Genomic DNA, 15,830 nt, shown 5'->3' with positions numbered 1-15,830 from the left:
CATGGTCCTCCATACAGTATAATGCACTACACATAGTCCTCCATACAGTAAAATGCAACCCATAGTCCTCCATACAGTATAATGCACTCCTCATATTCCTCCATACAATGTTATGGCCACCACAATGTACTCACTGATTTAAAAATAAAAAAATACTCACCTCTCCTCCTCGTTCCCTGCTGTGGTCTCTGCAGCTAGCATTCTGAAGTGCCGCACATCTCAGCGTAGCGGGTGCCATGCAGTGACGTCGTCATGCCCGCTGCACTGAGATGTCAGATGCACAGAGATGTCTGTCATTAGGACTTATTTCTTTTTTCATTTAGCTTGCAAACTTTCCATTTGTAAGAAATGTGGATCTTCCGTGGTTTATCTTGATACATATCTAAGAGCATTTACCTTTCAGAATGTTTGTATATGTGAGGCTCTCGAGAACATGGGACTTTGCTAACTGCCTTCTCCTCCTGTCTTCTCAGCGTTGTGAAGCCCACACGCCACTATACTGTCTTCCTCTCTGAAGATTCTTCCGATGATGAGTTCCTGCAGGAGGAGGATCCTGTCTCTGCCTTCTCCGAAAACTTTATCTTCTCTGCTCCCTTCGAATGGTCTCTGTCTTTCTTTTCCATCAATAACACAACTTTCCCTCTGCACTAAATTGGCCTCAATATGAGATTGGTGGGGGTCCACAACCTCCATTAATCAGTTATTTTCAGCAATGTAAATAGTAAAGTGATCAGACCCGGAACATCACAGCTCCGTTCACTGTGTAGTGGCCGTTCCTGGGTACTGCGGCTCAGCTCCCATTCACTTCAATAGGAGCCGATCTGCAGCACCATGAAACTGCACAGTGAACGGGGCTGTGGTATTTTGAAGTACACATTGTTGGAAACAGCTCATCTGGCAGGGACTTTGCCTCGTCTAGCCACCAAAATGTTGTCTTCCCTTTTATATATTTTTATTTTTTTCAGTGACCTCTTTATTTTTGCTTTCAACTTGTCTTAGGCCTCAACAGTATCGAACGTTAAAGGAGTCAGATCCTGACGGTGACGAGATCATCAGCCCAGAAAAGGAAAGCGATTCGGTGCTTGACCAGGAACCATCACATAAGGAGATCCCAAATGTCAATCTGCTCGAAGATATTTTTAGTAATTTCAATGTGGAATCGCAACCACCACTAATAAGTCAAGCCAAGAGTTTGGAAGACTTGAGAACCCCTAAGGAGGACCATGAAGACCATTTTACATTTGATTATCAGGTGAAATGTCATGCGTTAATAAAAAAAAGAAAAGAGTTGAGGCTTTAATGATGCAAATTTGTCAGCAGGTTTTTACTATGTAATCAGAAAGCACCATGATGTAGTGGAAGAGAGCCTCTATAGCTTACTAAGATGTGTTTTGCTGCTTCAGTACAATCAGTGTTTTATCTGCAGGACATTATCACTATAGGACTAGGTGTCTCACGCCTCCTAGTCCACTCGACCACCAGTGATTAGCAGGGCTCTGTCACTATAAAATGTACACAGAAAGCTGTCAATCAGTGGTGTGGGCTGGGTTATACACAGAAAGCAGCCAATCAGTGGTGTGGGCTGGGTTATACACAGCAGCCAATCAGTGATGGGGGCGGGGTTATACAAGGCTCATTATTCTGAGCTCTGCTAGATCTGCAGCAGATAAAGCTGTGATTGTATCACAACTGCTCCACCAAGTAGGCTAAGTGATACATCTCTCTGTCTCTACTTCATGCTGCTGTCAGATTACATAGCAAAATCCTGCTGATAGATTACCTTTCATAGAAGTGCCGACTAAGGTAGTGTCCCATCTATGGTAAGACGTAAAGAATATATTGACATGTGGCTTTTAAGATTTCTAATTGTAGTCACTGAATGGCAGCTTTTATAATGGAAGATGTCTTGAAGATGAGAATCCTGGTCATGAGATGGACACAAAGTACAAAAATCCAAAGCACCGTAATGACTCCTTCAAAGTATTGTGTATCGATCACGTCATGTATCAGGCAAGGTGATGTGATCAATAAAAAGATACTTCTGAGGGATAATTCCGGTGCTTTGCATTTTTCTACATGAGTCAGCAGTTTAGTTGTAAGCAGCCCTAAACTAAGCACGGAATATTAGAAGTGGAGCATTGGAATTCTACCATATATCCATAATTAAAAATAAATATTGAAAATAAATAATGGCAGCTAGCATAGATAATGAAAACCATGAGGAATTGGTGACCCAAGTGAAAAACATTTCATTTACCCCCAAAAACTATCTGTACACCAATTTTAATCTAATTTTGTTTGACAGAGAATGGATCTCACCATACCAGAGAGAAATCGCTTGGTGCCACCGATGAAACACAACCATCCATACAATAAACTGTGGAGCATGGGGCAAGATGACATGGCCATACCTGACAAATATCTGCAGATTTCACCGGAGAAACACGCATCCCTTCCCGGTAGTGATACAAGTACTCCACAGAAGGAAATGACATCTGTATCTGGAGATAGAGAGGGAACGTTGAGCAGCAGCCACGGAAATATCACTATCCCAAGACCACATGGCAGGAAAACGCCAGAGCTGGGAATCGTTCCTCCGCCGCCAGCACCAAGAGTCTCTAAGCAGCAAAACGTCCCGGCAGTAGAGTCCTGTAAACTACAACTCGGGGAGAACATCAGCTTTACTTTGCAAAGTCTACAAGGACACTCAGTATCGGATGGACACAGACAAGTTTCTGATTCTAGTTCTATGGATTTGTTACAGCCTGTCAAAGTTTCTACTGAGATCTCTGTAAACGATGATATTCTCAGTCTATTAGATCCATTAATAGTCGGCCAGCGACAGTGCGACACCATGCCTCCTCTAGGAAGTGGTCTTCAGAGCTCTGAAGCACCACATTACTCCAGCACTCCATGTTTTACCTCTCTACAAAGTGATTTCACTCCTGCCACTTTCCCTCAGCAATTGGGATTTCCCACCCCACAGCCTGCATTTATACATTCACCACTTAATCCATTTATTCAAGCAATGCCGCAGGACCATGCCGTCTCCGTGATAGGCATTACGGCGAGACCATTTACTCCACCAGTCGTCTCTAGCTCTCTTTTCTCAAGGTCTCTTTTCTATCATAGTCAGAGACGCCCAACTCCAGCCTTGTCAGGAAGTAGTCTACTAAGCCACGTTCCTTCTGGTCCTGCAATCAATACGTTAATGCAACAAGGTCAAACAAACTCCGAAACGCGGCAAAACATTCCACCAGTAATGACCGGCCCATCTGGCCATAGAACTTTACCTATGACTCGGCCTTCCTCCAAACTTCAAGACAACAAACCCAGGGAGTATCCGGCCATCCCTCCTAGACCTTCAAAGATTTCCGACCCTGTAATTCTCCCTTCTAGACAAGGTCAACCCAAGGACCCTTTTGATGAGCTCCTCACCAAAACAAAAGAAGCAGTAATTCCAACTCCGGGAAAAGTAGAGCAGCTCCGAAAACGATGGGAAACTTTTGAGTAGGATTCAAATTTTTAGGTTTTGGTCAAGGAGCAAGTTGTCCAGGTTTTGAAGAATGTTCTCATCTCATACGGAGAGATCTTTGAGATCAAATATTTGCTCACGGATTTCATACGTTTTGGAATTAAAGGCTTTAATCTCAATCGACTCATTATACTCTTTAGGTTTGGGTGACTCCAAATTCTTGATTGTCGTCTGCTTGACTACTTTTCCGTTGGAATTTGTCTTGATGTAGAACTACTGAATCCAGCGCTTTATTGTAAACTAAAAAAAAAGCTTCTGATGCTGAACAGGCATCACAGTATGAGGTCTGTCAAGGACTATAAATTGACACTTTGCTTATCAAGATAACTCCCCACCGAGTTCCCGGGAAGTGCTATATGATGTGTTAGCCCACGTTATTACCATGTGCCGCAATTTATGAAGCAGCACAGTTTGTAGTCTTCTGTAGCAAAATTTGATCATTGTGATAGCAAATGTGATCGTTGTGGTAAAAATACACAGTTTTGTAGAAAAGATTTTACAGCCACTAAGTATCAAAAATGGAATAGCTATGTAGCGGAATACATGCACTCGTCATTAGCGGTTTCTGTGACTTAGCACACAACGCCAGAACAAGATATTATAGTAGTCGCTGCTCTACGTCCTCAACACATCCGTCAACATAAAGTGGAATTAGACGTTTTATGTACCATGTCCCACTAATTGATGTTTTTTCGGGGTCACCAAAAATGACAGTATCTAGAACACGAATGTGCTAGTCTCTAGTGTAGCTCGTACACTATATCTTCTACACGTACTAATCGATATTCTCCACTTGTGAGACCAACAGACCATGTTTAGGTGACGTTATCCTTTTAGCTGAGCCATATAAAAGTGAATTTAAGTCATTTAAGTGTTAATATGCACACGGTATATTTCTGCTCTGTATGTTGTTGGGTCCGTACAGCACCGCTCATCACTACACAATATATGATGCACTAGGTAGAGTAGATGCCTACACTGGGGTGATTATTTTTATGATTATTTCTTGGATTTATCACTTATCAGACGAAACGTATGCAGTCAGTCTTGGCTATCATCACAAAACCAGGAAAGTAGTAACCGTTACATGTCAGCATTATATGACTACAGTACTTAATATGTTTGTTATGGTTTTTGTTTATGTTCTCGGTCGCTTCATTGGGGGGACAGAGGACCCAACAGTTAATGTGTTAACTAAAAATACATTTTAGGGAAAAAAAACAGATGACTTCTCCCCACCAGGCTACAGCCGATACCCAGCGTTTCAGTTTAGATTGGTGTCATTCAGAGGCAGAAAGTAGCAGACTTGCCTTAGCCTTGACTATGTAGTATAGGAGGTAAACTTTTCTCTTACTTTTGCGTCTAGGGATGCAAATCTTAGCAGAGGGGTAAAGCGGTTGCTTGGGTAGTAACCTGAGGGATTGCTCTTCTTTCTGCAGTACTGGTATTAGCTTTCCCACCCCAGGGACAGCCTTAAGATCCACCATAGTTCTTGTGGCCTCCAATGAAATGACCGAGACAAAGATTTTTGCTACTCACCGTTAGAGGGTTTGATTTAGCTCTTTCTACTTTTTTTGCATTAATTGAATAACTAGGTGTCAGCCAATGGGAAGTAGTCAGCTTTTTTTCTAAGATGTAGTCTTATTATCCACCTCAAGGTGGCAAAATAATAACCCATGGTTCCTGTATCCACCAATGAAGGCTGCGAGAAAGAGGTTTTATGGCGAGTACCAAAAATCTTTTGTTTTCGTTTTTTTTTAAATTTCATTGAAAAGTCATTTTTAAACTTTTGGATATTTTCAGTTTTGTCTCATTGGTTGCAGTACGGAGTAACTGGGATTTTTTTTTATTTTTAAGGTTTTTTTCAGTTGCCATATGCCTAGTCTGAAATTTTCAAAGTCGTTGGATTTTTGTAGACAGAAGTTTAGTTATTCTTCCCCATTCACTCTGTCGTATAGCATTACATTTTATATCTTTTTTTTTCTTTTCGGAGCTTCACAGGGACATTTTTTGGGCAGTGTGGCCTTTTATAACACGTAATCCTGCCAAAATGACAGCAGCGTAATTGCACCCAATGGTTGTGATGTCATGTAGACATTTTGTGCAAATAATTTCCTCTAGAAAATCCAAAAATTTCCAAAGGCCAGTTGACGGACAGATAAGAAGACTGGTAAAGTACAAGACTTATTCCATATACCATAATTGAGATTGTGCAGTGTGAATCCAGTGTCTTTGGTTTTCCATCCGTTGTGGTTCCAGGAAGATGAACTCCTTTGTCTTCGAGTCAGTGTAGTCTTCAGTGTATGTAAGCCCCATTACTCCATGTGGTTCCGTAATAGGGATGGTGCAAATAGAGTTGCACGTTGTTGGTAAACTTTAGCCGCCAGACTGGAGCCCCGCTAACCGCCTCTTATTTGCCGGCAACTGCTGCTCTTCTTTTGATTAGTTGCCCTGGCTCGATGTCACAGGTGCATCACACAACAACGATGACGTCACCAAGGCCGGCTAATCAAAAGAAGAGCTGTGGACGACATCAGGCAGGAGGTGGTTCAGAGGACTCCCAAGCAGCAGCCATAGATTTCTGCCGCTGCCACGATTCCTGCCAATTGATTCATTACTTAGCAATATGAGTCATGGCTGTATGGAACAATCACCTACAGTCCGACTACAGAAAGACACTATCTACTGCCTACGAGAACATATATGGTCTTACCTGGACAATCCGGGTCTTCAGAAAGGACCGGGCCTTCTTAGGCAGAGTTTACACTTTATTTAGGATTTGGTATTACCTTCAGTATTGACGTCTAACCGCTATATGTACTTTGTGGCAGAACTTTTCCTTTTCATACATCTGACTAATAGACATCTGTGGGCATATTTGCTGTGTACACGGATAATACAGTGTATACTGTATGTTCCCATTTAGTGGATGCACTACATACTTCCAGCCAGCCTTTTGCAGCCAAGTGATAGGAATTTAAAGTGATAGGTTTTTGTCACCTAAGAGCAGCATAACGAAGAGACATCGACCCTGATTTCAGCGCTGCGTCACGTACTGGGCTGCTTGCTGTAGTTTTGATGAAATCACAGTTTTATCAGCAGGAGATTATCACCATAGGACTACTAAACCTGCTGCCATGTAATCCTCTATATTCATGAGATCTGTAAAACCCCGCCCCCACCACTGATTGGCAGCTTTGCGCAGCGTACACAGAAAGCTGCCAATCAGTGGTGTGGGCGGGGTTAGGCAGAGCTCAGCATTCAGAGAACTGCTAGATCTGCAGCAAAGAAATCAGGGATTGCATCAAAACGGCAGCAAGCAGCTCATTAAGTGATACATCTCTGGAATCAGGGTCTCTGCCCCTACATCATGATGCTCTCAGATGGGGTGGCAAAAACCTGGTTACCTTTAAATAGAGGCTGTCAGCAAAAAATTGGGTGAAAAAATTGACGTACCCTAGATTGAAATCTGCAAGGAAAAATTAAGCAGTGTGTGCATGAGATTTTAGAAATTTTGTGCGCTTTGCTGATACTGTCAGTTGCTGCCTTTATTTTCCCATGGTAAAAACATGTGTGAACAAGCCCTATATCTACCCTTCTCTGGCTACTGTAGAGCCAGGAGATGTTAATGGAGGAGGAGGTAGATGAATAACAAATGGGAGGGTGCACAGAACTGTTCATCCATGACAGGTGTGCACCGAGAACCTGTGCTTGGTTTGAACAGTCATTTTGTGCTGACAGGCTCCTTTTAACAAATCTCAGCCAAACACCATAAAAAAGTAATCAATTTCAATTGTCTATGTAGATTTAGAGCACAGAATTTTCCCTGTGCATTGCATAGAGTTATACAATATCCGAGCGCGTCAAAATCCGAGTGCAGCAGAGTTTGTAGAGAAAATCCGTCTGATTTTTTTTTTCCACAAAATTCTGCCACGTGTGAAGTACACATACACTGGGCATGTTGCACATGCAGGATGAACTCACTGGACCTTGCTGCTATATATCCTTCCTTAGCTAGTCTCTAAACCTGACATACCCAGATGTATGGAGCTGCATGAGAAACATTAAAAAAAAGCATATATGTGCTCTGGATGCCTTGTCGGATGCCATCCAGCAGTCATCAGAGACCCATAGGCACAAAAAAGTAATTTTCTAACTGGATGGCACAAGATTCTATTGACTTTATATCTTGATGCGTGTAAATGTGATAACAGAGGTAATCCCACTCCCATCATCCCTGGCGATGTAGTACCGCCCCGCCGGAGCTCTGCATCACACGTATGTCACCAGGAGCACTGACGTCTGCGATTGGCTGCAGCGGTCAGGTGAGTACAAGAGACCCATCCAATAACGCGCTCTTCTAGACACCTGACCGCTGCAGCCACTCACAGCGTTTCTACTGATATCCCAATCTCCAGGGGGGCTGCCGGAAGGTGAATATGCCTCCATTTATTTTAAAAAAACATCCATGTCTTTAAAGGGGTTGTCCTTTTATTAAAGGGAATCTTTAATCAGAAAATAACCTATTGTTTAAATTTGGTTTTTGTGTTTCTTGTATTTGTAAAAAAAAAATAAAAAATTGGCAATTTTTTTTTCCATATCACAGTCTTTATTAAAAAGCAAAATTTTTAATCTTGAAACTTTCACACTGGACACTGGGGATTTTTTTAGACTCATCGGCGACCTTCACATTGGTCTTGCCGAAGGGTTGGGGTGGAGTGCGAGGCCTTAGATTCATTAAAGTGAACCTGTCACTAGGAAAAATGCCGCCCATTCTGCAGGCCCCATGTTATAGAGCAGGGGAAGCGGAGTAGATTGATTTATAGTTTGGAGAGAAACGATATAATATAACCTGTCTATTAATCATTTAATCCTCTGCTCTGTCTGGGATTTTTAGGGTCAGGTGAGCGGTCACCTGTGTGCACACAGAGCTGTCTGTCACTGATAGGACCGCCCACTGGATCTAAAACCCCAGACCTCTATAATCAACTGATAACACAGGATCCACCAATCACAATAGGTGATGTCACGGCTGACCCAGCTTCCCCTCCTTTACACATGCTCAATGCAAAAGATAGGAAGGGGATAGATCTGACCATTCTGGCTATGTACATGTGTTGTTTCCTGAAACAACAGGAAGTTAGCCTTAAAAAAGCCCCAGTGGCTAGTATGAGACCTACAAGATTTTTTATATTTAGTAAAGATTATGATTTAGGAGAAAAAAAGACAACACGAAAACCTGATTAAAACAATAGGTAATTTTCTAATGATCGAGTTCCTTTAAGAACACATCTATATAGCTGCTGCCTTATCGATTCCTTAGAGGACATATATGTAGTCTCCACCATACTTAGCTGCCTATAGAACGACAGACAAGGGAATAATTTATCATTTTACTGTACGGTGCTTCACATGATTGACCAAAAACTTCTCCACCCCAGGATGCTAGAGACCATGATGTGCTTACATAGGTAATGGCCCAATGGTTCGCAGTCTTGTCCGTTTTCATGGCGTCTGCCAGAATGACCCTGTGATAGGTTACAGTCTTTGTATGTTACATTTACAATGTATTTTTCCCCTCTGCCGCTTTCTCCTGTTAATTACTGTCTTTTGGGAGTGAGGAGCTTGAGCGGCGCAATATGTGACAACGATCGGTGCGGAGGCGGGATCACATTGAATGCACCACCCCGCCTGCTGGTCAAGTAATGTTACTACAACCCTTAGCTTTATGGGTTTGTTTTTTGCTTGACATGTATGATTATCAAGTGTTTTGTAATATAATGAGTGGCATTGAAATATTCAAGATAGTAAACTGTTGTGTTTTCCGGCTGTGTGAGACTGGAATTATAGATTGTATATCCTGCGTGTTAGATGAAACATGATCAGATGGATGCACTGTGTAATTATTACTGCACTACTACTTTACGATGGAAAGTGCTTATCAGGTCGCCAGTGTTTTCTGAAAAAGACGTATTACTTTCTGGAAGTCTGTTTTCTACACACTTTAACGCCTCTTTTATATAGTTGCTGTTTTTCAACTTTTTTCTCGTAGCAAAGCATTAAAGTGGACCTGTCGGATTATTCGGGATGGAAGGTAATAAAGTTGTACAGTGGAGGTGGGAGGGTTAATGCTACTTTTGGCCACTGTTAGTGTCCTCAAATAATTATCGATAGAAAAATTAGGTCAAACTGCACCCCTCAACAACCTTTCCAATTCACAGTTCTTGGAATCGTGTGCCAGATGAAACAAAGGTCCGCATGATCTAATGGTCTCCAAGCCTACAGGAGGACTAAAGATTGTCCTGAAAGTTCCCATCCACCTAGCTATTTCTCTATTACCCTCCACCACACACAAGCGCAAGACTTCTAAATGTATCTCATCTCCCTTAAAGGTGAACATTTCACAAGCATGATCCTTCTTCCCCAAGTTTTCTTAGGATCTGCAGGTTTAGAAGATTTTTCTCTATTTTTATGTGGCGCCTTATGATGTATGTGGCTTTGGCAGACATCTTCAGGCTTCCACTCTTGGATCATTTAACGGAAACCAAAGGCAGCATGAATCAGTCTGCCTGCATGATTCCTGGCAGGTATGTCTTTCTCTGAAATGTGAGAAAAAATATAGTATGACCATGACTGGAAACCAGACTAGTCCACCGCTGCCCCCAGCCAGCTTTTCCCAGTGCCACTAGTGGTGGAATTCATTGACAGGTCTCTTGCTAAGCACAAACATGGGAGAGACGGGTGTCTCAACTAGAGTGGAGCAGGGAGTAGCCGGCCAAGAGTGGTGCTGGACTAGTCCAGTTTCTCCCAATGGTCGTTTACCTGATCTTCAAATAGTTGGGCAGCATGAATTGAGTGACAGGTTCCCTTTAGATAGAACATTCTGTCAATATGGCCGATCATTTTATCATTTCCATCCCAAAGATAAGTGGCAGCCACAAAGTCTGGCAGCTGCTCTTCCATCCAAATATGTATGTAAATAGTAAGATTGAAAAGTAGCAGCTGAAAGTGACCGTAGATTGATCTCGTCAGTCGGTGGCCATCAGCATCAATTGTTTCTATCCATTTTTGCATTTTCTCAGCTTCATCGATGTATAGGTTGGGGTAATGGAGGTTACAAGTCCACTTTAATCGCCTGTACATTTGTTGCTACCCTCAGAACAGCACTTTCTCGGAGGCTACATATTCTGCATGAGACTTTCAGTACATTTCTAAGCTATCATAGTGTTTTGTTTTTAAAGATATATCTTTTATTTTGCTGTAGGCAAAGACAAGATGACTTGTTTTTTTCTTTTGCCAGGCTGTGAACGGGTTAAACATGCATTCTCTTTTGTTTTTCCTGCTTTTTGTTTTTTACAGTCGTGCATGCACATTTCAGCGATGAGCGTGTTCGCTGTCTCACAAAAATAAGTATTTTTCTATCATTTATACCTTTTTATCCAGTGTGTAAACCACAAAAGTACAAAAAAAATAAAATAAAAAGAATCACAGGTTTGTTTTTTTTTCTTGAAGCTCGGTGAATTAGTGTGCACTTTACAAAGCCGTGAAAATGAACTTGTGAAACTTACAGGAAAATAAATATCTACAGCCAGCTACCATCCTGCCTCCTTGTATCATTCATGTGGATTATGTCCGCTATATTGGTGCCTGTCATTCTGTGTATTAGTTGTTGTCTTTACAGATCCTCGCAGGTTTCTTTTTTATATATCTGTAGAAGGGTCAGAACTTCATTTTACTGGTACAGAGCTACAGTTAGGTCCACAAGTATTCGGACAGTGACCCAATCCTGGTGATTTCAGCTCTGCAAGTTGCTGTTTGGGGTGTAAAATAAAATAATTGAGATACAATTGAAGTGGAGATTTTCAGGTTTAATTAAAGGAGATGAACAAAAATATCTTGTGAAACGTTTAGGAATTGCATCCATTTTCCTACAAAGCCTCCTCATTTCAGGTTCTCAAAAGCAATTGGACAAATGAACATTTCCATAAGTAAAATGTTCATTTTTAATACTTTGTAGAGAATCCTTTGCAGCAATGACGACCTGATGTCTGGAAGCCATGGACAACACCAAACGCCGGGTTTCCTCCTTTGTGAGGCTTTGCTGTCTTTATTGCAATAACTTCAGTTGTTGCTTGTTTGTGGGTGTTTCTACCTTACGTTTTGTCTTCAGCCTGTAAAGTGCGGCTCAATGTGCTGAGATCCGGTGATGACTCGGACATTGCAGAATATCCCACTTCTATGCCTTCTCCTGGGTTGCTTTTGCACTATCTTTTAGGTCAGTGTCCCATTTGTACTGCGACGCACCGTCCAATCCACCTCACTGCATTTGGTGAAATCTGAGCATAAAGTCTCGTCCTGTACACTTCAGAATTAATCCGGCCGCTTCTGTCTTCAGTCACATCGTCAATAAACACTAGTGACTTGGTGCATTTGGAAGCCATCTATGCCCGCGCCATCATACTGCCTCCACCATGTGTTACAAAGGATGTGATATGCTTTGGACCATGAGTCATTCCAAGCCTTCTCCATATTTTCTTCTTCCCATCATTCTGGTACAGGTTGATCTTCGTTTTGCTTTTCTAGAACTAGGCTGGCTTGTTTAGATTTTTTTGGGCAAAGTTTAATCCGGCCTTTCTATTTTTAAGGCTGATTAATGGTTTTCATCTTGTGGTGAACCCTCTCTATTTGCTCTCGTGAAGTCTTCTCTCTATGGGAGACTTAGATACTGAAATACCTACTTCCTATAGACTGTTCACTTGGGTGGATGATGTGACAGGGTTTTTCTTCACCATGTAAAGAATCCTGCGATCGTCCACCGCAGAATTCGATGAATAAAGGTTATACTAAGCTGATGAAGTTTGTGATCACACAACATTAGTAAAGCATGTAATCGCAGCTGCGGCAGGTTCACGGGTCCAGAGACCCAGTTAGATGGTGTAGAAGGAAAGAATGTGGAGAATCCGCACTGCTGGTGAATGAAGGCAATTCAGATTTACATTAAAAGATTCTGCATTTTTTATTTTTCCTACACGTTTCGAACTACTATCCTTCTTTCTCAGGACAAAAACCATCTGGATTTTACCAATTCTCATCTACACATGGCAGATATTTTCTACTCGTAGATTGACCTGGCTTTGTCAATTGTTAGTGCAGGTTAAGCAATGGCAAGAGTGAAACCTGCACCAAATCCGCAATTTACTCAAACTGACTTATTGAAGACCAGCATGTAAAAAGCTGATTTTAAAGGGGTCATTGCATCTCATGGATAAGAAGGCAAAAGGCTTCTCTGCCGGGTATTGTGCACCTGAGAATAGCGAGAGGTCAGAGTATCCTTAGCAACTAAATGCAATATTTCAATTAGTTTTAATGTGGAACACGCGCTTTATAAATTAATGACATTCTGGGATCAAAGCTACAAAATTAGCAGGAGGTATCATTAAGTAGTGTGTGTGGACGCCTTAGAAAATGAAATAATAATGTATAGGAACCTTGTGGCTGACTCGCACACGCGGATAGTAATTTGACTGTTAACCACATCTTGGTCTAGATTTACTGCCCAAAACTGTAGATGCGGGGCGGTGCAGAACCAAAGTGGAGTGAAAAACGGAATTAAATGAAAGTTAGAGCTGCTAGAAATACAGTGACTACAGCGAAAATATAACAGGTTATTGACACTCTTCCCATAAAACCCAAATCAGTCACATGAGACATGTAATGACTGACCGATCATCCTCCTGCTCTACATGTCACACTGGTAATACCCCTATCATTTACAATAAGCTCTGAAGGCAGATTCTCAGGGAGATCTATGTCTGACCCACAGATCTTAACAGCTTATTTACATATTTAAAAAAAATGTGGATTTCTCTGGAATAAGACATTGGATCGCAGACATAAAGGTGTAATTTTATTCAGCTTCCTATGACCTACATGCCCATATAGATGGCTTAGGAGGGTTGACCCTACTAACATCTTTAAGATATCAATATTGTAAAGTCACTTGGAGCTGCCGCACACTATTAGACACAAAATAAACTTTAATGTTATTTTTCATATCCAGATTTCACACCACATCAAGTAGGTAAACACAAATTGACAGGTAGCAACATTTTGGGTTTTACAAACTTCATCAGGCAGGAAAGAAGTCATCAAAGATGTATGGATGGCCTTGTGGAAGAGTAAATGAGCTAATGCAAAATTCTACAACAGCAGGCCAAGAAGACTTAGAAAAATCAAAGAAAAAAGGACAGATTGGGGTGGTAGTCCCCAATAGTAGGTCCAAAAGATGGAATGGTGTGTCCATTTCCAGGTCCGAAAGATGGAGCGGTGTGACCATTTCCAGGTCCGAAAGATGGAGCAGTGTGACCATTTCCAGGTCCAACATATGGAGCGGTGTGACCATTTCCAGGTCCAAAAGATGGAGCGGTGTGACCATTTCCAGGTCCGAAAGATGGAGCGGTGTGACCATTTCCAGGTCAGAAAGATGGAGCAGTGTGACCATTTCCAGGTCCAACATATGGAGCGGTGTGACCATTTCCAGGTCCGAAAGATGGAGCGGTGTGACCATTTCCAGGTCCGAAAGATGGAGCGGTGTGACCATTTCCAGGTCCGAAAGATGGAGCGGTGTGACCATTTCCATGTCAGAAAGATGGAGCGGTGTGACCATTTTTTGGACCTGGATAAGGAATACCTGCTTTCCTTCTATAAGGCAATACCACTCTGTTCCAACCATTTTTTCCTTTGACAAGTCTTCTTGGTCTGGCATTGAGGAATTTCATCCTGGACTGTCTACTCTTCTGCAACATGATCCATTCTTCCTTGTTGACTCCTCTATCCCTGACGAAGGGTGTAAAACCTGAAAATGTTGCTACTGGTCAATTTCTGTCCAGTAATGATTACTTTCTCTTATCCAGATATCACACCACATTGAGCAAGATTGAATAAAAATAAAAAAACTTTGAAGCTTCTCTTGTGCCTACTAGTGTGCGGTTAAGTGACTGCAGATGTTTTAGCCCAAGGTGTGGATGAAATTCCTAAAAAAAAAAAAAAATTGTGTAACTGAACCTTTGGTGCAGATGTGGAATGCATTGCATGTCAATTTATGCTGTGGAGTTGAACTGTGTAATTCCCACTACACATTTTTGCTGGTGAGAGTCCATAGTGTATATGTACCCTAAAAGTGACCAACTACTGAGAACGCTCAATACTCTTCTTTCCTACAATCACATTTTTTTTTCCTCTACAAATTGCATCAATTACAGAGAAAAAGTTCTAATGAGTGCACAGCCCCTGCTGCTGGTGACCCCTCACCTAGGGGCAGAAAAACTATTTAATGTTTTTGCAAATTATCAGGTGTATTCCCATAGTGCATTGCTAACAGCCATGGTAGGTGAGCTTATAAGCCTCCCCAACTTTCCATACCTAAGACTGACAAGTGGCAGTCATGGCAATGGCCACTAACTAGAAACTCCAGAACTGCCCCCAGCGCCCTGCCTTGTTCTAATGAGAGAACCTGGACTCATTAGTAGTTGTTAATAACTAATTAGCAGGATTAGGTCTGGTGGGGTTTACACTGGTCGTGACGCCTCACTACTGTAGGGTGCAAAGCCTCACAAGACATCTAAAAACACTTAGTTCGTATCTCAAAATATCCACTGCACTTAATTATGAGTTGAAATAAAGATGTTATAGGTGAAGGCAATCATGATAGGATACTGGGATAAAAATAAATTAAGATTGTAAATGATAAGTCAAATTATCAAAACAGCAGAGCGCAGGTAATTAGAGAAGATGAGGTATTTGCAGATGTCAGCAGATATCCTTTCATTATAATGCGAGTTCATACGCATGACGGTTTTATAGTGAAGTTTTGTACAAAGTTGTAATAGGGCCACCATAGATGTACACGAGCCCTATACCAAATGGATTTTTATTTGAATTGTGGCATACACCATTAGATTGCGTGTGTACAGAGGTACTCTCCTCTTCTTGGTAGAGAATATCTTCATTGGTCCCGATCCTTCAATGAGTTTTGGGCAGAAAACAGGCATATAACTGTTTAAAATGCCAGCAAATTTTTGTGCAAAAATTTTAAGACTTGAATTTATTGCAAAAAGTTTTAGCCTCATTTTAATTTTTGCAGAGGCGTATTTAGGTTTTCCTGTACTCGGGGCAAAAATATAGCTTTGTGCCCCCTCCTATAAGCTTAAGCTGTTTGAGTAGTTGTCGTGTGACTGGTCATATGCGGTTGGCATATTTGCAGCCACATGCAAACTAGTTGCTATTCCAAATTTTC

At 41.6% G+C, this 15,830-nt stretch overlaps 1 protein-coding gene across 3 annotated transcripts in view; it reads left to right on the top strand.

Annotated features, from left to right (window-relative positions):
- DENND1A (DENN domain containing 1A) overlaps window positions 1-3,654 on the top strand; it is a 1,020,433-nt gene extending 1,016,779 nt beyond the window's left edge. For 2 of the 3 annotated variants that reach the window (XM_069748456.1, XM_069748455.1), the window contains 3 exons: window positions 474-602; window positions 1,000-1,252; window positions 2,306-3,654. In XM_069748456.1, coding sequence (XP_069604557.1) covers window positions 474-602; window positions 1,000-1,252; window positions 2,306-3,514 — 1,591 coding nt within the window. In that variant the 3' untranslated portion in view covers window positions 3,515-3,654. The remainder of the gene's footprint in view (window positions 1-473; window positions 603-999; window positions 1,253-2,305) is intronic. The other variant, XM_069748457.1, reaches the window with a different exon arrangement.
- The last annotated feature ends 12,176 nt before the right edge of the window (window positions 3,655-15,830 follow it).

This window comes from Ranitomeya imitator, chromosome 2, assembly GCF_032444005.1.
Source record: "Ranitomeya imitator isolate aRanImi1 chromosome 2, aRanImi1.pri, whole genome shotgun sequence".
NCBI lineage: Eukaryota > Metazoa > Chordata > Amphibia > Anura > Dendrobatidae > Ranitomeya > Ranitomeya imitator.
This window is presented reverse-complemented; position numbering and strand designations above follow the sequence as displayed.